General features: G+C 41.3%; 1 protein-coding gene across 1 annotated transcript in view; it reads right to left on the bottom strand.

The window, feature by feature from the left end:
• MYT1L (myelin transcription factor 1 like) overlaps positions 1–26272 on the bottom strand; it is a 1231183-nt gene that overhangs the window by 200452 nt on the left and 1004459 nt on the right. The window contains exons 10-11 of the mRNA XM_086926390.1: positions 25717–25807; positions 4061–4168 (exon numbers count right to left, since the gene is read on the bottom strand). Of these exons, the coding sequence (XP_086782516.1) occupies positions 4061–4168; positions 25717–25807 (199 nt within the window). The remainder of the gene's footprint in view (positions 1–4060; positions 4169–25716; positions 25808–26272) is intronic.

Genomic DNA, 26272 nt, shown 5'->3' with positions numbered 1-26272 from the left:
CGTGTCACCATTGCAGCTTCTGCCTTCGCAACACTGAACTAGGATGTCGCCCCTGTAGATGTCGCATTGCACCACATCACAGGAAATGTCTCGCAATATCGAAGAAGCGTGTCGCCATCACAGCCGCTGCTGTCGCATCACTGAGCAAGGGTGTCACCGCTGCAGCTGTCGCATTGCACCTGACTAGACACAGGGTCCCTATTTGTCACAGGTACCTACCTATGCCAACTAGAGACCCCCAAATCTAACATAGATCATGACCAAAATATCTCCTTTGTTACAACTATATAACATTATTCATTTTATCATGCTTGTCCTGTCTATTTCTCCTGCTACTTCTTTGGCTAATATTACTAACTGCAATTCGAGCTAATGACAAGATCACCTCATCCTTTTATTTGAATTTCCAGGTCTTTCTTTTGATTCTCATCAACTGTCCATGTTCAGGATAAAAAACTTGAGGTTCCATTTTTTTGCATGGATTATTCTGGAAGTTTCAAGCTTGCTACCTGAGCTCTACAGGAAACTATTTACAAGTGCATCACTATGATTGATATTTGGTGAAGTTACATCTTGTGTTATACTCAAATGGCAAACACAGATGAGGCTCATTATGAGTTTCCCTTCAATTCTGATGGGTCTGATAATTACATTTACCAACCAGTCAGAATTAGATGATCAGCAGAAACTCTGTGGAACCATTGTTTTTGATGCGCAGCCTGTATTTTGTGATGAAATGAGGAACAACCAATGGAATTGCGGCTCGTATTTTCTATCCTACAGCTAATTCAGCATTTCTAAGAGGGCATGTGGATCCATCTCATAATCCCCGATTACTCTACCGCCCAAATTTACTGGTACCTCAGTGTTGGAAATTGTCCTGTCTAAAGGGTCACCCCAAACCTTTTGCCTTCCTCCTCCTCTTTTTGCTGAACTATTTTTGTTGGCCTTAGGACTCTGAACACTTTGCCACTGTTAACCAGTGCTAATCATAATGACATTGGTTTATACATGATTGCCATCATTGCCATAATTGTTGTACTGCTATGCAACATACCAAGGGCTTGTACTTCAAATGCTACTAGTGGACCTGCAGCACTCATTGTGCCACCCACCTAAGTATTTTTTTTTCAAAGTAGCCTTTGAAGCCTGTCTCAAGCCTGCCACTGCAGTGCCTGTGTGCGCATTTTACTGCCACTTTGAATTGCCATTTAAAACTACTTAACAAGCCTTAAACCCCCCTTCTAATACATATACCACCCCTACGGTATGCCATAAGTAAACTTAAGGGCATGGTGCTATGTAAGTAAATGGTAGGACATATCCCTTTATGTTTTGCATGTCCTGGTAGTGACAAACAGCCTATTTGGTTTTTCACTACTGTGAGATCTACCCTTGCATATGCAATTTCTCAATATACTTTTAAGCTGTAATTCCTGAGCAGAGAGGAGTAGCTTTTTCATGTTTGATAAGTTGGAATGGTAATGATCAATCATCTTTAATGGTGAAGTTGAATTTCACATTACTGATTTAGAAATGCCACTTTTAGAAAGTGGAAACTTCTCTGTGCTTATAACGCTGAGAGCTTTGAAGCCTGTCTCAATACAGATCTGGGCTGAGTGATTGTTACACTTTGTGAATTCTCTCCAAATAGTCACAAACACAAGAAGGTGAGGGTCATCTGCATTCTTAGCACACATATGCATTCTTCTGCATTCTGGTGGGTCTTTATGGGCAGGAAGGAATGGGAGGAGCTGACACCTCAATAGGTAGTGTTTTGTACACACAGAAAGTACTGCTTACTCCCCATGGTTAGCCTGAGAGACAGGACTGTGCTGAAAGAAATCCCTCTGAACTTCAGAGAGTTCCTTTGAAGTCACCCCCTACATCAAAGGCACTTTTGGGTATAAGTACTGGGTGTCTCACCCCCACAAATCAGACATTTCTGGATCTTGAAGTGAACCTCTGTCAGAAGGACTGCTGTGCTGCTTAAAGGACTCAACTAGACTGCTTTTCTGGAAGGACTGTTTTTTTCCTTGTTTCCCTGTTGCCTGCTGCAACCTGACTCTACCGGAAGGAGAGCTGGACTCTGCCTCTCCTCCAAGTGAGGTTCAAAGATGTGCTGGCTTGCTGTCTTTTTTTCTGAAATCTTAGGGACGCAAAAGATTTCCCACAATTCTGCTGGTACTACTGGACTCTGTCTTCTGGTAGCCCTACCCTTGCTTGAGGTGCCCCTCCAATCTCTGTAAATGCTACAGTTGTTCGGGGTCCTAGTACAAAAAAGAAACATTTGCGACTTCAAATGATTCAATTAAAGGATCCCATTCAAACAATCATAAAATAATTCTGTACCCTTGAACAGTTGTTATCAAAAGATATATTTTTCATTGGTGGAAAATTCAAATATACAATAATACAGAGGGTGCTCAAAGGGTTACACAAACATATGTCAATAACAAAGGACAAACTAAAGTGTAAACACAAATAATAATCATGGCAAAAAAAGAAAAAATATATTAAATAAGAAGTTTGTAGGATCACACAAAACAAACAACACTCAATGCTGCCTCTTATGTTTTGCCAAGGAAGGCTTTGACGGCGTTTTTACCATATTCAATTATCAGGTCATCATCAGGGCAAAACAAACACAGAGCAACCATCAGTCATTCAAACAAAGCTGGTTCATCTCACGCAACAAGAAAGTGCAATTATTGCACTGCGATTCATTCAAAATATAATTTGTCTGAGGCAAAAAGAGATTTCAAGTAGCTGAGGGAATATAAAAAATCTTAAGTTATAAGGACCCTTCAAGTTCCAATCCATATGATTTGAGTTACTTGAGAAAGAATCCACTGCTTGGGTCATTGCATTCCGAGTTACATGAGCCCTCCAAACTCTGTGCAGTTGCTTTTCTCACCTACAACTTTTGGCCCTCTGAAATCAAGCTTTTGGACTCTTCGTGATCACGAATGGGCCCGTTCCCACTGAGACTGCACTGCTCGCTCAAAGGATCAGCGCAAGCTGCCACAGCATCAGGCCCTTGCACAGCAAGCCTCACTGTACGTGACCACAAGGCCCCACTGACACTTCACGCCTGCCGGATCATTGCTGGTGATGCTCAGATTTCCACCCGGAGACTGTCTCCCCCGCAAACGGGGCACTTCGATCACCTTGTAAAGGTAAAACTTCAGCTGGACCTGTTTGGAACTGTATCCGACCTATGCTCCATCACGGTGGGTATGTACATGAGATTTGCCATGTTCTTGCGTGACCTAACCTAAAGTAACCTTTTAGCGCAATTGACTTCTAAGCACTGTTTTAGATTTATTCGTTGTAAATTCATAACTCTGGTTCTACTTATTGGATTTTTGTTATTTTGGTCTTGTTTTATTCATAAAAATATAATCTATATTTTTAAACCTGTGTATGTTGCACAAATACTTTATGTATTGCCTTTGTGGATAAGCCTGACTGCTCTGTGCCAAGCTACCTGAGGGTGAACAGAGGTTATCTTATTATTTATCTAGTTTACCTGAATAGAATGGTAGTTTCTAAGTAGCTCTTGTGCATACCTCAGCCAACCAGAGACCCCATTTCTAATACCTCTTTATGAGTAACTTCAGAGAGGGGTGGCAGAGCTACCACACCAAAATCCAGCGACCCTGTAATGAGGCTTCAATAAGCCCTGAATGCCAAAGTATTTGAAAGATAAACTTCCTGGATACATCTCGAAACACCTTTCTAAAGACGGTTACCTGGAAGACATTTATGTTGGAAAACAATGTTATCCTGAACTTTTCCAACATAACTTTAAATGGAATCCTTAGTAACAGCCAGGAAAATGGCCCCAATGATCTACAAATCCGTCTATGATTGCCCTCTAGAGTTAGATCCATGTTTCGTATTGCATCATGCCTATATCTGCCTCAGCAAAGTAAACAGGTTATTTTATCAATCTTCACAAATAATGCTGGTAGGGTTACAGGGAAAGGAAACACAAACATTGAAATTATTATCATGCGAGCTTCTGAAATCAAATAGATGAAGCATAATCCAATACCTTAAAACGCGGTCTGATGCCTGGTTTGACTTGGACACGTCACAGGTTTGGTGTTTCTCTTGGGCTTTAGCTAGCTTCTCAGCTGCAGCAATAGGACACCCAGAGAGGCTGTGAATTTAAAAATGAAACAAATAGAACGTTACATTAGATTCAAAAAGTGGAAATATCTCACTTAACTGTGTTTGGGACCCCATCAATATAGTGATGCCGGATCACACAATGCTACTTTCCCACTATGCCATCCTGTATTTGTAAGCATGTCTTTCTTGATGACATCCATTGCCCAGAAGCAAATATTTACAAATCCTCTATATTTTTAAGAATTGTGCTGACCTGTGGAAGCGTGTTGAGAGCACAACACTCTGCACGTACTTAGTGGCAATCTCTTTGTTTACTACTTGACTTTAAATGGCTATGGTGTGTGAGTTGGCATTTGTATGGTGCGCAATCTGCAATTAGGATAGCCTCGTCTGTGGTCCCACGGTTAAATCCTGGAATTTCTAGTGCAGGCTGCAACCTCAGACCTGGTGTGATGTATGATGGAAAAGTTGATTCAACCTTTTCATTAGATTTCAGAAATGCGCTTTGGGTTTCTGCAAGGTCATCCTCAGTCATATGAGCTGGACCTGAGGTGATATGTTTAGAACAGGTCCGAGAACAGAGAGGGAAAACAAACATGAAAATAATCCGGTACAATTTTTTTTTTTTTTTATGGATAAGTGGTTGGGGGCTTAATTAAGCAGCTTTGCCCATTCAATTTGAAGTCCAAGCAATTATGAAACATTTTAACTTGTCTACTGCATGTGCCCCCAAACCATTTTGTTTATGGTTTTTGGGTTAAAATAAAATCGTTTCTAGAATATTATTCTAATAAATTAAATAGGTAAAAAAATATCGATGTTATTCCTTGTCGGTGAACTTTTTACAGTTAACAACAGTGCGCACTCCATTGGCTTTATGTTCACTTGAAATGTACTTGAAGTTTCAGCTTACAAATATAGTACCACCACTACATCACAACAAAAATGAAAAAAACGGCATAAAAAGAACACAACAACATTCCAAGCTCGGTTTGCATCCCATCTGATAGATCAATAGACTGTGAAACTGAAAAACATTGAACCGAAAGCTTGTGAACTATCACTGCCAACGGCAACGACAACCTGGGGACATATAGAAACTTTGCTCTAGTGGAAAATAAAAACAGGATGCAACCATTTTCACAATGCCTTCTGCCTCTGTAGTAGGGAAACGAGCGAATGGATATTGCTTCTGCCCTGTATAAAAACTAACACGACGAGAAACTAAATGTTATCCTGTTTTCCAGGGCGACTTTGGTGGGGGTACGTTTGAGGGTAATCTAGTTTGTCCATTTTTATGTGCATGAGTAGCACATGCAGTGCAACATCTGCTTGCTCACTTTAGATAATTGATTGGTCATAGACTACCATGTCTTTGCAAAAACCTATTTGACACATAGAAATCGAATAATAATAAAAATATGTCACACATTTTGAGCAATCAGTCTATTTTATCATTAAACTGCCCATTGTGAAACAATTATTTCGGCAAACTGGACAGGTGTAAGTAACACTTGTTTCCACATTTGCATTTTCGGGAACCAGATACATCTTGCAAAATTGTTTTGCACTGTCATTCGCACTAGTTAAAAATTATATTTACTGAGGGTTACATTAGGTGCATGTATTTGCGAAAGCGATCTTCATTGTCTAAAATGTATATTTTTACTGTGAATCTTTTATATTTAGAAATGCATGAAGGAATGGCCCTTGACCAGTAGGTGGCACTGCTGGCAAGCTCTTGCACGCACAGTGTGTGACCTGAAAGCAGGGAGGCTGTTCTCGACAGTCTGCCGAGGGCTTGCATAATCTTGGCGCTCTTTGTCGTCTCTGCGAGAAGGGGGGCATGGAGGAAGACAAGGTGAAGGCTATGAGAGTGCCCAGACAGCAGAGATCGATAAGTCTCAAGGGCAGTGGTGAGATTTAGGTCGCGTCCACTCTCCTCCGATAATGCGCAGAGCATACCCACGTGAAGTGATTGCCTCTCATACCGCACCGCGTGGCACAGAACGTAGCACGTCATTAAATGAGCGATGGTGCCTCTAATTGCATTTGACATGCACAATGATATCGCTGATGAACATCGGGGGGCCTGCTTGAATACATTTTTTTGCTGTAATATGTATGACAAATAGGAGAAGCATGTTCGGGAAAAGGGAAAAAAGATTAGCTAAATAGGTCGTGTTCTATATGATTATTTCACATTCTTTTCACCTTTCAGTCCTGCTTGCGTAACACACTCCCCATTCTGTGCCACATACCCAGTGACATCGCCCTCTTCGCAGGCTACTGCATTAAAGAGGATTTTTGATGCAGCTGCCACGGTGGCCAACAATAAACAGCCCGGAGTTCAAAGTGCTCTTATCATAACATGCAGGGCCGGTTCTAGGATCTGCGAGTCCCTGGGCTAAAAGGGAACCTGCGAGGCCCCCTCTAATTTAGATAAGTGGCCCCCTGCAAGGAGACCATTCACAGACACTGTGGGGGGCCCATTGTCAAGCATTTTGGCGCCCCCACAGTTTTAACTTTTACTCCACAAGCATTTCTCACACCTTCAGTCCGATAGGTGTGAGAATTGATTGTGGTCTAAAAGTTAAAACTGTGGGGGCACCAAAATGCTGAACAATGGGCCCCAAACAGTGTCTGTGAATGGCCTCCTTGCAATTGAGGGAGCGTCTCAGTCTCCCTCCCCTATGCCTCCTGACACCATCCATGAGAGGCCCAGGGAGGGGCCCCCTCCAATGGACCTTAATTGCAGGCGACACCTTTCTTGGTAATAGATCGCCAGGGAAACAACAGGACACATCACTGGTGCGTGGCCCCATGCTGGTGGGCTGAGTGCGAGGCCCTGTGCAGCCGCCCACGCTGCCCATGCCTAGCGCCGGCCCTGATAACATGGCCTTTTACTTTAAACTGACCTGCCCAGTGGCTTAACGCAAAAGGATGGGGGCCCCTTGCAGAACGTGAAGAGGGGCCTCTTAATCTCACAGAAATGCATTTGCCTTGCCTGAATGGAGTCCCCTAGAGGGGCTGGTTGCCCCCTGAAGCTTTGGCAGCCCCCTGAGATGCAGGCTTCAAGGACTTGCGTTATGGCCCAGGACCTGTCAGTACCGTTTCCTTCCTCTGTGCTGCTGTGAGCTACATCACATTTTGGGAATGCAGATGATGGCTGTGTGCTCTCAGACAAACCTTCCGAAACCCTCCCCCCAAAGCTTGCCCTGATTTGTCACATAGGAAAGCCAATAGCAATGAGGTATAGAGGTGGGTGAGCCAATATTAACAGGGAGAGCCGAGCCAGACCCGAGCCAAGGATCTGGCGCAGCTCTTAGATCCCGTGCACAAAACTGAGCCCTCAAAAGGTTTGTCATGTAAATCATGCAATAAACATCACATAAAATATGATAAATTCCTCCAAAATCCCAAAAAAGTATATTTTTTAACATGTGGAAATTTTGATATTAATATGTCACATTAAAACACTGCACTGAGAAGCACTTATTTAAAGTGACCATTATTAATCATGCATCTTTGGTTAACTAAGGGGCAAGAGATTTGTCATGTAATCCCTTTATATTGCCCAGATTATTATACAGCACAATTATAGTCTAGTGAATCAAACACAGTTGGTTTTTGCACAACTGGTATTCTGAACTCACATACTGGAAAGCAAAAGCTTTCCCTTTATACAATCAGCCAGTAAATGGCTAGCTAGCTGTTTTTCCTCTTCTTAACGCTTTGTTATTACCTCTTTGAATTTTTTTTATATAGCGCAAACTTGACCCGAAGGTATTCGAGCACTTTACATGAGCACCAATTACATTACGCAAAGTCACATTCATTGTTAATGGGCACAGGATATATTGGAGCCAATTTTCGAACTTGTCAAGGAGCACAGCGAGTCACCTAGCTGCACTGCACTGATTGACAGGGAAAGGGCAGGAATGTGCTGTATTTAAGGAAATATGGCACATTCCTGCCATTTCCCCTGCACTGGCACTCTTTTGGCAGCATAGCGCCAACTCAGGCACCCTTGCACAATGGTGCTAGGGTGCCTGCGTTGCATGCAGGATTTTTTCTGTGCAGAAAGGGAAACCTTCCCGCACAAAACAATCCTGAGAGGCATATTCCTCTTTCTATGTGTGCTGCAGAATGATAAAGAGGAAACAACGAGGATAAATAAAGAGTTACCCCTCACCTGAGAAGGCGTGTCTATTTGGCATTTTTCCAGGTCTACCAGCGCTGGTAAATCTGAGAATGCAGCAGAAACCACATGAAAACTACTTGAGATTCCAACAGGACCTAGAGCTGAGCCAGAGCCAAACTTTAGGCTCGAGCCTTGCTTGAGTGTTCAATTCTAGGTCTACCTCTAATTATGAAGCTAGAAGAATCTGCTACCACCAGTCACAAAAATGCACTTGAGTCATTCTTAATCGAATGCGCCTTTTAAAATAATCTTGAAAACAGCATTAAAAAAAAAAAATTATGGCAATAATGGTTAAAGTAACCAGCCTTCACAAGTGCTTTTTTTTATAACAAGCCAGTACAACAGTTTACAACTTATATCAAGTGCCATTTTATTGCATTGTTGCAGAAACATCACATTCTAAGTAAAGTTGTCATCCTCCTAAATGGGACCAAACTCTAACTTCAGCCCTAGATATTTTGTCTGTTATTGGATTAATTTTCTTCAACCAGTTCATTAAGGGCAAAAAGCTATATAATATAGGCCCAATTTCAAAGCTTTATGAGTTTGTTCTTCATAATTAACTGAACTGCCTTTTTAATGTCTACAAAACTAAGGTTTCCTATCAATATGCACTATGGCAGGGTCTCCGACCTTTTGTGTAACAGGAGCTAGTTATCTTCAATGAAAATTCACTTGAGCTACTGATATTATTGGAGATGTAATACTAACCATATCAGTCAGTATTACAGAAGTGGCCACCATATGCAAGATTACCAGCAGCACTCATCTCAATGCATCGAGCACGGTTGCCAGCAGTAATGCACAAAATGCTTTGTCAATGTGAAATACCTATGCCTGCATAATCAATTACAGTAATAGCTGTAATTTCTCTAGAACCATGTCAATAACCCTATTTATAGTCTCTCTATCATGCATTTGATCACTAAAATATCAGCTTTAAATATATTTTGAAAATTCCACAATTTTTCTTCAAAAATCATGTTATAAATTCCAAAAATATACTCAATTGTTTTCAAACACACCTGTGATTAATCCATTTTGGCTATAAAACATTCAAACGTGCTAAACTGTTATAACTTCAGCCCAAGGTTACTATTTATATGGTGCAGATGCTATAATTCAAATCATTATTGTCCCAGATCACACTGTGGAGAGGGGCAAAGCACCCTATCAACAATTAATTGCTACTGAATGTATATTTTGTTCAAATGCTTTCATTCTTCTCAAGAAAATCAGTTGCATTGTGTTAATGATGGAATTATCATCTGCTCTCTCTTTCACCAATCAAATAAATTAGCCAATCATCTCTTAAATGATTCTCAATTCACCAGAGGAATATCTATAGTGTAAAACTATATCCACTTACAAATAAAAAAAAACTAAAAAATGCATGTAATTAATTATCAGAAGATAAGTGATAACAAATGAAGTGCTAACCAATCGAAAATGTGGTGTTAAGGTAAGCACAAATGCCCAAACAAATACGTTCTAATTCAATTCTAATTCAAAAGTCTGTGTACTTAATAAACATGTGGTTGTGTTAGTTTTTCTATGTTGCCATGGATTATTGAGGATCAAACACTGCCATAATGAAACGCAATTGAATTTGTGCAACTATGGTTACTTATAGGGGGGTCAGTACCACTGTCTACCAAGTCTGTAGTGTAAAAGCCAATACATAACTGTTGTTAGACCTGACGGCCTTAGGGTGGTGTGCTCCTAAACATTTTGCATGCTTGCCTCAAATGTTGCTTTATTCCTTTTTTTGGCCCTAAGATTTTGAGCACTTTACCACAGCCAACCAGTGCAAAGTGCATGTGCTTCTCCCCTAAACATGAGTGGATGGGATTATATACAATTGGCATATTTAATGTATATTTAAGTCCCTAGTACAATGCACTACATGTGCCCAGGGCCTGTAAATTAAATGCGACTAGTGGGCCTGCAGCATTGACTGCGCCACCCACACAAGTAGCAATTTAAACATGTCTCAGACCTGCCACTGCAGAGCCTTTGTGTGCAGTTTACACTGCCATGTCGACTTAGAATTTAAAATCCTTTCTAAAAAACCATATAACCATAAACTGCTAACATACATTCCATCAGAGGATATTAATATCTGAATGTCAATATTATTTTATGATGTAAAAATAAACCTGATGAGTAGCATAACAATGAGTTAATGTATAAATGTAACACTATACTACCGTATGGCAATAACTTATCAACATTATCAGAGTGTTAAGCACAATGTTGCGCAATGAAAAAGTAAGAATTTATAAGAATGGGAAAATAAAAAATACAAATAAAATGAAACAAATGTGATGGCTTGCTCTTTAGGTGTTTTCTCGTTAAAGTATATGTTCATGAGGCATTATCTACATGCAAAAAACAAGACATTTCCACAGGATCAGTAGGACAATGGGGTAAAGGATATCCAGTTGTTTCAGCCAATACGTTTCTCTCTGTAAATATTTTTTCTGTTGATCATATTCAGGATTATACATTAAGTACTCAATGACTTGAAATTTGAGTTGAGAGATTTTATGATTGAATGTATTGAAGTGTACCGCTATTGCAGACCTGTTGGAATGATGACAAATGCAACTTCTGTGTCCCGTGATACGTGGTTTGACCTTTTATTTCAGTCATCCCAAAGTATAGTAGCCTGCAAGGGCATTTCAAGGAATATACAAAAATATTGGTATTACAATCACTTTGCTGTTGGAGCCTGATTGAAATCCTTTTTGTGGATGGTAAAGTATTGGACCTCTAATAACATTATTACAATGTGCACAATTATGGCAAGGGAAAGTTCCTGGTCATATTGTGGTCATCCCAGTGGAGTTTTTATGAGTGATGAGTTCTTTCAAATTCTGTGTGTGCTTATCAGCAAATAATGGTGGACCATTAAATAGTTTTTCAAAATAAGGTTCAACTCAGAGTATATCCCATCTGTTCCTAATCATTTGCTGAATTGAAATGCTTTTTGCTACTCTGTAATAATGTTAGCACTGGCCCTACTCTTTACCATCCACCAAACGGGACTCCAATCAGGCTGAAACAGCAAAGTGGTGCTAATACCAATATTTGTGTATATTCCTTGAATTGTCCTTGTGGGATAATATTTGTAGGTAGGAGTAAGAGAAAGATCAAACTACATATCACCAAACACATAAGTAACATTTGTCATCATTCTGACAGGTATGCAATAGCAGGGCAGTTCAACAAAATCAATCATAACCTCTCTCAGCTAAAATGTGAGTACTTAATGTATAATCCTGAATTTGGTTTTCGGAAAAGATTGTTATAGAGATAACTGTATTGGAATAAAAGACTGTATAAGACTGGATATCCTTCACCCCAAGGGTCTTAATGATCGTGTGGATATGTCATGCTTTTTTGGATACCTCATGATCATTTCATTTGATCAGTAAATACCTAAAGAGCGAGCCATCACATTTGTCTAATTTTATTTTTATTTTCCATTTCTTATGGCTGGTTACTTTCACACTGAGTTACATTTTGCTTGAGACTCTGTTAATGTTAATAAACTATTATTCTAAGGAGTATCAGAGTTACAAGTTAAACATTGACTTATCATTATGTTACTTATCAGGTTTATTTTTACATCATAAAATAACATAGATTTTCTGATATTAAATTATCAATAGCTTCCGATGGAATGTATGATAGCAGTTTATGTTTATACAGTTTTTTAAAAAACATTTTGAGCATTCTCTGGATGAGTGAATATTTTTATGTCAACACATTAATTTAGAACATGTTAAAAGATGGTCACTCTCTTTTTCTTGCTCAAAGGACGTTTGCTTTAAAGATTGGTATTTCGCTTTGAATTCAGATTTGTTTCTGTTAACCAGTTTAACTAACATTTACAGTGGTAATGTTGGCCTCTCTTTTCGAAGATACTGGAGTTTTGCGGTTTGAACCGTGATTGACATCGAGAAATGTAACATGAGCACCATGTGACTAATTTCTTGAAACACATGTGCATCACATGGCATCTTGATATAAACAGGTAGAACCACTGCTCACTACATGAATGGAAAAGCTTTATTCACTGCAAAGTTCAAGTGACAAGTTAGACAGCCTGGACGGGTGAGCACTTGCATGAGTGAGAACATTCCTGTGATCACAATCTTGTTGGGAGTTTGTTTGTGATAATAACTGATGGTTATGCATGGCGTTTACACTACAGACTTGGGGGACAGTGGCTTTGGTCCCTTTATAAGTAACATGGTTACACACATGTAATCGCCTCTATTAATGGTACTTTTTATTATCAATAATCCGATGCATCATACAAATAACTGATACAACCACATGTTTATCAAATACACAGACAGAATGTCCTCATGTACAGGTTGAACTACATTGTAATTCGGCAGTCGGACTGTAAACCTAGCATATCGGTCGGTAATCCTCCAACCAGCAGTTGGAGTCTTACCGACTGACATCGTAATCGGCCCCATAATCTACACATCTGAATTAGAAAGTATCTGTTTGGGTATTTCTGGTTACCTTAAAACCTCAAATTGACTGGGACAGGCTTGGATAAGGATTGATTAATCTTGAATCTTTGTGATATATTTTGTAGGAAGGAGGTGAACCAATTTAGAACAGATCCAAATAATTCCATTCTGTATTTCAGGAGATAAATCAAGTTGTCATGTTTATTGGTAATAAAGGCTGAGGATAGGTCAAGCAAGATTAGTACACAGGCTTCATTTTGGTCAAGGATTTTTAATGCATGATCTATTATGTGGGTCATGGCTGATTCAGTACTGTGACCTGCATGGAAGCCAGATTGGTATTGGTTGAGTAGGTTGAATTGATCTTTGTGTTTGCCAAGCTGTGTGTGAACACATTTTTCTTAATGTTTGGCCAGGGTAGGGATGTTGGATATTGGGCGATAATTATTTAGGTCCGATGGGTACGCCAATGGTTTCTTTAGGATAGGGAATACCTGCCCTGCTTTCAGGATTTCTGTGATGGTTCCTTGAAGGAGAGAGGTGTTTATGATCTTAGTCCATAGAGGCAATAACAGTGGAATGAAATCTTTTATGTAGTTTGCAGGAAGAGGGTCTGTGAAGTGGCTGGAGGGGTTCAGGGCTGTGAGCATTTTTAACATAATTCTTCACTGAAGGTGTTGAAGGAGGACCAGGATGCATTGGTTTTGAGAACAAACTTTGAGGACCATGTGAATGGGGCTCCTAGCGGGGGCCGTGAAGTGTCCATGTAAGAGTCGGTATGAGATATTGAGTCGTTGAGCAGGTTCGTCTTTATGTTTTCTGTCTTCATAGTATAGAAGGTGTCAAATTCCTCGCAATTGGGTAGTGAGTCTGGGTTAGCTTGGCGGCGGTGTGGTACATCGAGATTTGATTAGTTTGAATAGATTTTTGGGACAGTTTTTGGCTTGGCCTAATTGCTTACTGAAGAAGTCTGATTTTAATCATCTGATCTTTCTGTGGTAGTAGTTTCTCTTGCTTCTTAGTAGCTAGAGGTGGTCAGAGGATGGTGCTGATCTCCATCATCATTCAGTTAATCTTAGAGATCGTATGTCTTCATTTAGCCTACCATCAAACCAGGGTTTTGAGTCTTGAGTGTGGTGACTCTTTTCAGTTGTAAGGGAGCTAGTTTGTCTAGTACCGTGTTCTTGGAGTGGAAGTAGTAATTAGCCAGACCTTGTACATCCAATAAGCCTTCAGTATGTTAGGACTGGAGGTTGTGAGTAAGTCAGAACCGATGTTTTTTAAGTTCCTCTTCCAGATTTTTGTTCTCGTGGGTTGGGTGGAAAGTAATTTAATTGTTTCATTGATGTGGAATTTAATGATGTGGTGGTCAGACAAGCCTCAGGGGAGGATTGATTTAAGCTTAGTAGAGTCCGCTTTGGAAATTACTGGATGAAGGACAGTTGTTTTAAATGGATTGGGAACCATTTCAAAGATGATTGGATGAAATATTTTGATTGATTAGAGAGATAACAGATGATATTTGCACCATCACTACAATGCAATGGATTTAATTGAGAAGAATAAAAGCATTTGAAGAAAACACACATTCAACAGAAATTAGTTGTTCATAGAGTTCTTTGCCCCTCTCCAGAGTGTAATCTAAGACTACAATGATTTGAATAATAGCATCTGCACAAATTCTGAAAATACTCCCATTTTCATCTCAAATACACGCTTTTCAACTTTGGTATAAATACATTAAGGCAATCAAGCAACAGTTTCTAATTCATTTCACTGAGTTACACCCAGTAGAGCTACTTACAGGTAACAGGAAAGCAACCAGTAGCACACGAGCTACTCATTGGAGAAGCATGCACTATGTGTACACAAATAAGTTCTGCTGTCGAAAGCAAACAGGGCTATTGAAATAACTTCCCTATTGCCCCTGCCCCATTATACTTCACTTCCTTCTCACACTGAGACATTTCTCAATGTTGCCTCCTGAACTCAGGGGCATATTTTTGAGCCAATTGCGCTGCCATAGAATCATTTTTTTTATGCTGTAGCGGGGCACACCATCAAATCATATCTATGAGGCAAGGCAAAGCCACTTTGCGTGGCTCCGAATGGCATCATAGATATGGAGTAAGGCAAAGCAGAGCAAATGAATGCATTGCCTTACTCTGCGCTAGGGAGGCATTCCATGGGGATTGCAATGGGTGTTCCCATGCAACAATCATGGATTTTAACGCTCCTCCAGATTTACAAGGCCATGTAAATCTGATGATGCACTAAAACATTACGCCTCCCAAGATGAGGTGTAACAAAGAGAAATCATTTTATTTCTCCTTGTTTATTCCACTTGCTATGTGTGTTACATTCTGCGGCACAAATAGAAAGAGGGACACACCTACATGGACTGTTTCTGTGCAGGACTTAAACCTTCTTGCACTTAAACAGTCCTGCTGAAAACACAGGCACCCTTGCACCATGGTGCAAGGGTACCTGCATTGGCTCTAGGCTGCTGAAACTGCACCAGTCAAGGGGGAAAGGGCAGGAATGCCCTATACTGGGTAAATACGGTGCATTCCTGCCCTTTCACTTTGATGTAGGGCAGCGCAAAGTGACTTGCTGCACTCCCCTATGCCAAATCCCCATAAATATGCCCCTCTGTTTAGTCATCTGTACTCTACTCCAATCACCTGTCACAGTCACATAGCTGAGTTCTTCTCAGTTCATAGCAGTAACCGGTACAATGACCCCTGGTATTCATATCTGCCCATAGTCCAGTCATACCCCACTACAGATCACAGCATCATATATTTCCCAGAAAGAACGATTGTGTAGACTCATAACTCAGGTTCTCTCTTCTCACTGCTCTTCTGCTCTGCCACAGTCACCCCCATGATATATGAGCAAGGGTTCACATTAATTGCATAGGAAAACAACTTAGGGGCATACTTATGTGGATTTGGCGTCAGGCAAGTGACTAACAATGACTAAAAAGAAAGTTGGGTTAGGCTCCTGTTGTTCACTACTGATTGAGACTGACAGCTTTTCCTCGACTATGCGAAAACTACTTTAACGAGTCCAAGCACAGAAATGCATAATTGGGGTACATAAAAGCAGAGTTTCCGACTGATGAATCTACCTCATAAATTGTAGTAGTTAATCGCATGGTACCTCTACATTGCCTAATCCCTTGACAAGTAGCATTTGACAAATTGGAGTCACTAGTTCACTGACCTACCAGTCTTCATAAAATTACACAGTCCTGACTATGGTCTCAGATGCACAACAACCAAGACCGAAACATCAACACTTAACATAACTTTCTTTTGAGTCATTGTTACATTTATTTTCAAAGTCTAATCCTTCTGTGAGAGACAGGCTCTTGTTATATATTTGGAAAGTGGGGTTCAACATGAATTCTAAATCTAAATCTAAATCTGGTATTTGTAAAACACTAACTACTCACCTCTAGGGGTCTCAAGGCACTTGTGGCCATTGGGGAGATTTACAGCTAGATTCATCATTGTCCCGTTTTGCGAGTCCTTAATAGCGATTATTAAGGAATCGCTATTAAGGACTTGCAAAACGGGACTCATATAGGAATCGCTAAATAAATTGCGATTCCTACACATTCCTTATTTGCGATTAGCAAATTGCTAATCACAAATAAGGAATAACTCCCCATTCATTCCTATGGGCCTAAAGGCCCATAGGAATAAATGGGGAGTTATTCCTTATTTGCGATTAGCAATTTGCTAATCGCAAATAAGGATGCGATTTCAAGGGTGCCAGGGGTGTCCAAAGGATACCCTGTAGCACCCCTGAAATGAAAATGTAGACTGATGTTGCGCACACACATGTCCAAAGGAAATGTGTGTGTGTAACATACAACTGAGAAAAATGCACAAAAGTGCATTTTTCTCAGTTTTCGCTATTTACCACAAAGTCAGACTTCGCGGTAAATAGCGGCCAAAAATAGCGATTTTGCAATTTTTAAATGCTTCTTAAATGCAATTATTTGCAAATATGCAATTTCTAGAATTGCGATTTTTGCATTTGGGATGATGAATCACAAATGCAAAAATAGCGCTCTCAAATGGCCAGATTCTCAGAATCTGGCCCTTTGCGAGCCGTTTTCGGCTTGATGAATCTGGCCGTAATGGAGCTATTGCCCAGAGTCACATGGTGCTGAGCTGAGCTGCCACTGGTGATTGAACCGTGAGCCCTGCGCTCTGGAGTCAGTAGCCATTGCCGCTCTGCCACAACTCTCCCTAACAAATGGGATGCTAATGTAGAAACGCATTGCAGTGTTCACTGTCAATGTGTGTGGATATTCGGTTTTTGAACCCCTATACTTATGATTTAGAATTTCAAACCAAATTTTATATAACAACATACACCTGCACTCTGAAATTTATTTTCTTAAAGAATTTTGTTTCAGTTCAGCTATGGTGTCATGCTTAGACATCCCACATGGCTAATATATATGTTAAATTTGTTTTGAACAAATCCCTTTTTGCCATTATTACATACCTGATTTCTAATACCTAAGCTCAAAAGGGAATATTGAGTTGTCTGTTTGTGTTTAATTATTTTTTAAAAAGATGGCATTTTCTTGTCCCAACTATTTGGTGTCTGCTGCCTGGACACTGGATCACATGACTAGGTGTAGTTGGCAGTTGGTCTTTGTGTATTGCTCCCAGACAGACAAAGGGAAGCTGGGTGTTTGCAGCATGGTCCACTCTGAGTTAACAAAGGGGAGAAGCAGTCATCTATCACACTTGCACTTCACAAAGGCCCTAACTGATCACTCTCACAAAAGAGCTTGACACTAGTGTGTTATGAGGGTAGACAATCTTGGGCCATGGAAGCAGGAAATTGCAAGCACCTCTGGGGGGTGAAATCATCAGGAAGCTTCCCCCACTTCAAAGTGGACACCAGGAATAAATTTTGCAACTCAGACACCAACTCCTCAGTTCACGTCTGGACCCGTGGATTCTGTCAGGAAGAAGGACTGCAGTGCTGCTGAAAGGACTGCAACTCTGCTGGTCTGTTGCTCTGAAAGCCTGCTGCCCTGTTGTGCCGAATTGCTGCCATTCTGCCCTCCTGCTTGGGTGAGGACTGGACCTGCCTCTCTAAACATAAGACCCTAGAGTAACTCTAAGGGCTAGTTAGCTGGCCTCCCGATCAGAAACCTCAAGGATATAGCAGGCTTCCCACAACCGTGAACCCAGAACTTGGACTCTGCCATCTGTAAGTCTTACCCTGCCAAGTGGTGCCACTCCAGTCCTGGGCCCTTGGAAGTGGGTCTGAAGGTGCTCAGCCAGCCCATCTATGGACCCGGATGCATCTAATCTGCTGCATTGAGCAACCCCAAACAAAACAAATGCTGCGCCTCTGTCTCATTGAGTTTCCCAGCGCAAGGACGTTGCATTGCCCTCACAGCCTGCAGTCCCATCAGAAGTGCTTCTGTGCGATGCATCCCTGACGCAGGCCCTGGCATGGCAAGCCTCTCCTCAACAGCAGCTTTAATGATGACGCAAAGATCTGCATTTCAAACCCCGCAGCTTTATCCATGCAGGAGTTGCGTGGCACATCTTCCATGCAGGACTTCTCAACACAAGAACCCTCTTCAACAGCCGTCTTGACAATGATGCAGGACGTTGCAGCTTCTAGGAGCCAATGCTGCATAAAGCATCTCCGACTCATCTGTATCCTCAACGCGGAACTCCGCAACTTCCCATAAACAGAACTTAAGGTTCTCTTCTTCAGCAGGACAAATTGGGTTTCTGTAGCCAGCCTGCGCTCAATTATGGTTGGCCTAAACCTGTGACTATTTACTGGTATAGAGGGACCAGAAGTTGGAGCTTTGGACTTTTTAGGAGCTATTTTCACTTAAATCTTTAAAATAGCATACCTCCGGTTCTACTGATTGGATTGTTGTCTTTGTGATCTTTAAATCTACTCTATTTTGTGAATACTTCACACACAATGCCTCTTCGTTAAGCTTGACTGCTCTGTGCCAAGTCGGTTGAGCATGGGTTAGTTTGAAATGTGTTTGTAACTTTACCTTGACAAGGATTGTGATTGCTGCTTCAGTACGGTTTACACCCCCCCTACGAGTAACCCAATTTCTTACACACTCCAGTACACATTTTTATCAGCACAGGCAGGCAGGAGCATTTGTGCCGCATATCTTGATATATGTGCTGCAAAACAACAAGTTGAGCAACCACAGCAAAGCATTCTACATAGTTGAATAGTGCAGCTTGAACAGGCTACAGTACTATTTTTTTGCAATTGCACCACAACTGAGTGCACCTATACCCCACCACTCACAGGTGCACTGGAGGAGGTTCTGGCCAGTGCCACAGTCTTTTTGTGCATTTTGATTGCAGAGTAATCAAAATACAAATGCCTGGGGTGCTAGCTAACCCCTCCTCCACTACAACTGATGGGGGTTGGCGTGCACAGTGATGAGAGAGTGAGGATATGAAGGAGATGCATAATTATCAAGAAGAATATGCTCTTGGCACAAGAGACCTAGATGACCTCAGGCTGATTCCAGAGCCAGACAAATAGTTGGACCCAGATTTAAACCTTTAATGGGTCACCTACCTTTAATGGATAGTTAACACTCAATATGAGTTTATTTAGGATTGGGACATTTTCCCAAGACAAACTAGCCTCTGCCATGCACAGTTTTCACATCAATAATTTCATTGCAAATGTTGCAGTGATATTATTAATGATGTCTTAGAAAATATCAAGAGTGATGCAATATGTTATTGTTATTGTTATTGTTAATGGGATTTTATAACGCGCCTAATCACCTGCAGGCCTCTAAGCGCCAGGAAAGATGGTAGTAAACAATAACTTAGCGAGATGGAAGCTGGATTATACTGTGCTCATGCTTTTGCTGAACAGGAATGTTTTTAGGCTCTTCCTGAATCGTAGTAGGTTCCCTTCCCGACGCAGTGCCTCCGGCAACCTGTTCCATAACTGAGGGACTAGCACTGAGAAGGCTCTCCCTCCCTTGGTCACTAGCCTGTAACGAGGGCAGACCAGTAGTTGGGAGTCTGAGGATCGAAGTGTTCTCATAGGGCAATAAAGTTGCAGACGATCTTTGATGTAAGTTGGGGCTTTGCAATAGATTGCCCTATGGGCCGTGCATAAGTTCTTAAATTCCACTCTTTCTTTAATGGGGAGCCAGTGCAAGCTTTGTAGTAGGGGAGTAGCTTTAGATCTCCTCGGTAATCTGAAAATCAACCGGGCAGCGTCATTCATTATGACCTGGAGTCTACTGGTCAGAGTTTTTGGTAAGCCAAGGTACAGGGCATTCCCGTAATCAATTCTGGAGATGATGGTGGCCGCTACTATTGATCGCATCATGGATTGTGAGAGGACAGGAGTTAACTTCCGCAGTTGCCTAATGATGTTTGTGCAACTTCCCACAACCACAGAGATCTGAGGGGCCATTGACAGATCATCATACAGTTTGATCCCCAAGCTCTTTACAGATGAGCTTGGTTTTGGAGCCGGGCCCAACTCTGTGGGCCAATAGAGATCACACCAAGGTGAGGCAATGGATGGAATCACTAGTACCTCAGTCTTGTCAGGGTTGATTTTTAGCAGATTATCTGTCATCCATTGCACTGTGAACCGCAAGATGTTCTGAGCTTGGAGTTGCGCGGCTGTGGTGTCATCGACACTTAGCAGCAGTTGCATGTCGTCCGCGTAGTTATAGACTTTACAGCCCATAGTGGCCAGAGAAGCAATCAATGGTTGCAGGTAGAGGTTAAATAGAAGCGGGGACAGGGCGGACCCCTGTGGCACCCCGCACTCTAAAATCCCCACCTCAGATGTTTCGTCCCCCAGTTGTATCTTTTGGGTCCTTCCTGTAAGGAATGATTGCAACCATTGAAAGGCCTGGCCCTTAATCCCAAAGTCCCTCAGTCTGTCCAAAAGCAAGGCATGGCTGACAGTATCGAACGCCGCTGATAGGTCCAGAAAAATCAGGGCGCTCGGTTTCTTGCAGTCAGCCATGCCTCTTAGCTCATCCAACACCGATGGCATCACCAACTCGGTGCTGTGATGAGCACAGAAACCTGCCTGTCGCTCGTGGAGTAGATGATGAGTTTCCAAATAGAGGGACAGGGACTTTAATATATGCTGCTCAAGAACTTTTGAAAGGAAGGGCAACTGGGAAATAGGTCTGTAGTTCTTTAACACCGCCGGATCTGATCCAGGCTTTTTCAATAAAGGTCTTACACGCGCCTCCTTAAGCTCAGCCGGTAGGTACCCCGTGTCTAAAGATCTATTGAGGAGGAAGATGATACGCTCCTCCAGCAAGGGGCGCGCTACACAGAAGATCTCAGGTGGGCACGGGTCAGCTGGGGAGCCAGATTTGATTTTCCTCATCAGCTGTTCTAGGATCAATACATCCATCTCTGGAAATATTTCAAGGGAGCAGTCGGTCACGATCTCAGATGCTGATGTTATAGCAGTCCCCAATCCCACCCCAATCTTTATCTCCTGGATGATGAGCTTCACCTTCTCTAAAAAGTAGGCCTGGAAGGTGTTGCAGTCAATAGGAGCCCTAGAATTGTCGTTTTTTTTGCTCAGCTCTGCCAATATTTTAAAGGTCTCTTTCTGAATATTCGCTGCCTTACTTAGGCGGGACTCAAAGTGGTCCGCTTTGGCTTGGGTCATAAGGTTTTTATATTGTTGAAGGGAAGCTTTATAGCGTTTCCTGTCAGTGTCCTGTTTGGTTTTCCTCCATACTCTTTCTAGAGCTCTGAGCTTTCTTTTTGTTTCCCTTAAGGCTGGCGTAAACCAAGGAGCTCCTTTACCGGATCGCTTTATTTGCTGTAGTCTCACTGGCGCTATTTGATCAATGGCCCGGGTCATGCTCCTGGTAAGATCAGAGTATTCACAGTCCAAGCTGCGTTCCAGATCAGTGGCCTGGGATGTTACCGGGAGCGCTTTAGTCAGGGATGCTAGATCAACCTCGGCCCATTTCCGGGTTTTCCTGATACCAGGCGGACAGCTGGTGATACAGCCTTTAATGCGGGCCTCACAGGATATCAGGTGGTGGTCAGACCAGATGCAAGGGGCTACGTCTTTAAGGGTTAGACTGGCATCTGTGGTCCACACGAGGTCAAGAGTGTGACCTTTTTCGTGTGTGGGAACATCTACAATTTGTTTAAAACCCACCGCAGACATTAAAGTGTCCAGCTGGCGCGTGGGTAGGGTTATTAGCAGTGCATGGCTAGGGTGTGAGTTGTAGTTACGTTAGAGCTCATGGTATAGTTACCAGAGCTCACTATAACTCATGGTTTTGTATGTTTAGAACGTTAGATTGTCCCTGAAATTCTCAAGTTAAATGGCTTAACGCTGCCTTGTGAATAAGGTGAGCCCCTATCGCCACCACCGTCTTAATCTATAATAGTGCATTTTGGAATAGTGGCTCAGAAGTGGATTTTAACTTTCTTGTGTTACTCTGGTCTCTGGACAATGGAATTGCATGTTTTAATATCAGGCCCCTAGAAACAGAGATTATAGGTCTTTCCTACAGCATGTTTTTCTGAGTTTAACCAATGCTGTTTTTGAGTCTTTGAAAGGCAAGAGCTTTCTTCATGCCTCTCATTGATTCTATGTGATTTTCTTAATAAAAGGTTTTTAACTTTATATACATCTCTGAAACACGATGCTTACGCAAATACCTTTTTCCAAGGACCTTAAATACACTGTACAAGACAAGACTCGTTTTTTTTGCCAATTTTCTCCAATATTGAGATAAATGCAAATATATTGAGAGATGAACAAGTCTCAATGATCCTGTGCAGTGGGCATGATTTGAGACTTTTGCCTAAGAAACGTAGACGAGAACTTCTTTGTTGGTTTGATCGCCTATTAACATCTTTATCATTAAAACATTTGAAGTGGAGAAATTGCTGGATTGTTGAACTTTTATCAATACACATTTATATATGTGCAGGTGATATTCAAATAGTTCTAGTGAAATAAACAACTTAATGCACTGTTTAAACTTTCTTTTCATTGAAAATATAATTGTATGTCCCATAATTTCAGGCGTTCGTTTGGAGTCATCTGTCTTTCTCATTAAGTGTTTTCATGTAGCAACTTGCCAACCTGATTGAACATTCCTCTCTGAACCCCAGGAGACATGCAAATCATTCTTATAATTGCAATCACAATTAAGCCATGGTAATTGCGTACTTAGATCCTGTTTGATTTTAATAATTGATAGGCTGGCTAGAAACAACATGAAGCCCCAGGCCAGCAAGACCAACATCCTGACCTGAAGATCTTTGAAACCGGTGTTTCCTAATGTTTGTTGGCCTGAGGAGCACGCCGTCGCTTTACCCATGCCTACTTTTGTAAACTCATTAAAAAGTCATAAAGTCATATTCAATTCTAACATTACCATCAGACCCAAAGTCACATTGTTTTTCAAGTCTTCTTTGCATTGTGTAAGTTTGCGCACAGCGTCTTTTTTTTACTTTTCTTAGGTTTTCACATTGGCAACAGTCTACTATTGCTAAGAAGGCTCCCATATAGACTACACTGAAGCCCTTTATCACAGTGAAATGAAATATGTTTTGTGTGGAGTCAGAATGGTCCAGAATATAATGTTAAGACATACTCCACCTTCATATCCAGATTGGAGCTTGGCAGAGAGGGTAGCCTGCCCATCAAACCCTCGCTCCACCTGTCTCCTTTAGTAACAGGCAGACCTGAAGTATTCCATCGACGGAGCCACTGTTGGCTCCATGGACAGAATACTTCCTCTGATAACCTGATGGAGTACAGCCCCTCGCAGTAATGGCATTACACTGTCTCTTTAATTGAGGGAGCACAGTGTAATGTCTGTTTTTTTCCTGTCCTTCAGTACCAGGAAAAACCTGGTGGTGAGTGTCAGGAAAAAACAATAATGCGCCCCATAATCTGGGAGAAAATTCCCAGGCTAAGGGGTCATTATTGTTTTTCAGAAACAAACTCCCATTTTGGGAGTTTGTTTCTGAAAAACAAAGAAAATATATCAAGTTTGGTGGACTGCTGTCAATACTGATGACAGCTGTCCATTAAACTTTGAGTACAATGAAAGGAACCAGCATTAAGGAGATGTCATCTGGACTGTTAGAAATCTCTAAATTTGGCTGATAGAGAACCATTGGAACGTTAGAGGTAATGCCCTCTGCCATCCCGATGGACAGGCTCCCTTGATCAAACCCTAAATCAGGCACTTAGTATTGTGTGTCTCCTACACTGCAAATTATGTATAGGCATCTTGTGCCAAAAATGTCTACTTCAAGGGTCAATAATTCACCCACTGGACCCACACGTCTACAAAGAAGACTTAAACTCTATCACATTCAACACAGCCACTGATTAAACAACCAGCTTGGATCATAACCCTAAGCTTCAACACATGTTGAATGTAAGGTTTGGCATTAATTTGGCCTGTTTTAGGAATATTTAAAATAACATTGCCTTTTGCAGGTCCATCACTACATGGCTGTTCCTAATACATATATATTTCTCTCTCAGTTAGTTTCTCTGACCATGCCCCACTACTTCTTTCCTCAATCCTGGTTTACAACACGACGCAGCCACCCTGACCTATCACTTAGATAAGCACAAATGAAGGATATCCTCTGCCCTCATCTCTACAGTCTCACATTCATGCATATGCTACCCAAGCACATTTTCCTGCTCTCCAGGTCTGCCTCAGGCATAAGGCTTTTTCATAAGCATTCTTATCAACACTAATTTGTAATCGCCTTCTTTGCATTACACAACATCGAGTGCTGCAACATGACTGAAGGATGTGTCCAGTCTCATTCATATCACCCACCTCTACACACACGCGAATCATACACCACTGTTCTTCTGTATAGATGCTTGCCCCTTTGTGAATTGGGCCCTTAAATTTAAGGTCTAAGTTTATCTTTGTGAATTGGGCACTTTGTGAGTTATAACTATTAAAGTAGTTGTAAGATCCCCTACCTAAATAGTTAATAGCAGTTTTTGAAATATTTATAGACTTGTCACAAATGCAATAATGTGGGAGGCAAAGAGAAAGGGTCGGATTCACAAAGGTAAGCTTACACTTTGTGTAAGTTTGATAGTTTGCTATTTACAAAGGGGTTTGCCAGTATCGTTACGAGTGCAGAGTCTCTGCACGTAAAATGATGGGGCATATTATCAAGGGGGTTTATCTCTGCTTTTTTGGCTTTAAAAGCCAAGAAAGCGGAGATAAAATTATCTTCCTATTACCTAGCTGTCGCTAACACCAGTTAGCGACAGCTAGTAGGAGATAGCGACCATCTTGGGCCCCACTTTGCATGTCAGTGATATTTATCACTAATGACATGCAAAGTGGGCGTGCCAAGATGTTAGCGACTGGAAACAGTCGCTAACATCGCTATCTCCTATTACCAACCTATTACTAACTTTTGGAGATATTCGCGCTAAGCGCGAATATCTCCAAAAGCTAACACCTGCCCTGAGCAGTTCTTAGCCATGTTATCCAATGGGAGGTGGATAACATGGCTAAGAGCATTAGCTCGGTAATGCATTGCGGTTGATTTTTATCGCATTTGCGATAAACCTTGGTAATACCAAGGTTTATTTGCGATAAAAATCGCCGCAGCTCAGCGGTAAATCTTTGGCTCTAATCAAGCAATAGCGATAATTATCGCTATTGCTTGGTAATATGCCCCGATAGGTCTTTTTATGTGCGTTGACACTGCACTCTTAAAGATACTACTCTTAAAACCCATTGTGAATAGCAAACAATTGTAAACTTACACACAAGTGTTGTGAATCAGGCCTGAAATAAATAATAGTTCTTACCTTCTGTGAGAGTTCCTGTTGCTATTTACATGGCCTCGTCCTGTGCAGCCAGGCGTAGGACACTTAAGAACATTTTCATGCATGGCAAGAACTTGAAGAGGAAAAGTAGTAAAAAACGGGAGGAAAGAAATACGAAAAGTAAATGTACAAATCAATAACGTTCATCAGTGTTTTATAGACGTGTACAAAGCATTTTATTGAACGCAAGTACATGCTGTGGCAATGTTGTAAATATCCTGGCATTTATCAAGGATAGGAATTGATTTTTGTTTACAGTTTAGCAAAATTTGACTAAATTGAAATATTGTACAACTGTCTGCATTACACCGTTGGCGGCATCAATTAGGCTCTAATAAAACTATATAATCTGTGAGGTGTATGTATTATGAAATATTATGACCTCATATTTTTCTGAACTCTACAATGTTTTGTAATACAACGTGAAGATTAATCATTAATTCGCGATACCAACAAGGAATGGAAGTACACATTCCTAGCCCATTTAGTGTTACGCATTGGACCATCTAGTGCAAGAAAAAATGTGCATATGCTTGCG

The sequence above is a fragment of the Lissotriton vulgaris genome, chromosome 6 (assembly GCF_964263255.1).
Source record: "Lissotriton vulgaris chromosome 6, aLisVul1.2, whole genome shotgun sequence".
NCBI lineage: Eukaryota > Metazoa > Chordata > Amphibia > Caudata > Salamandridae > Lissotriton > Lissotriton vulgaris.
The sequence above is the reverse complement of the archived record's forward strand: the minus strand, read 5'-3'. Positions and strand labels throughout refer to the sequence as shown.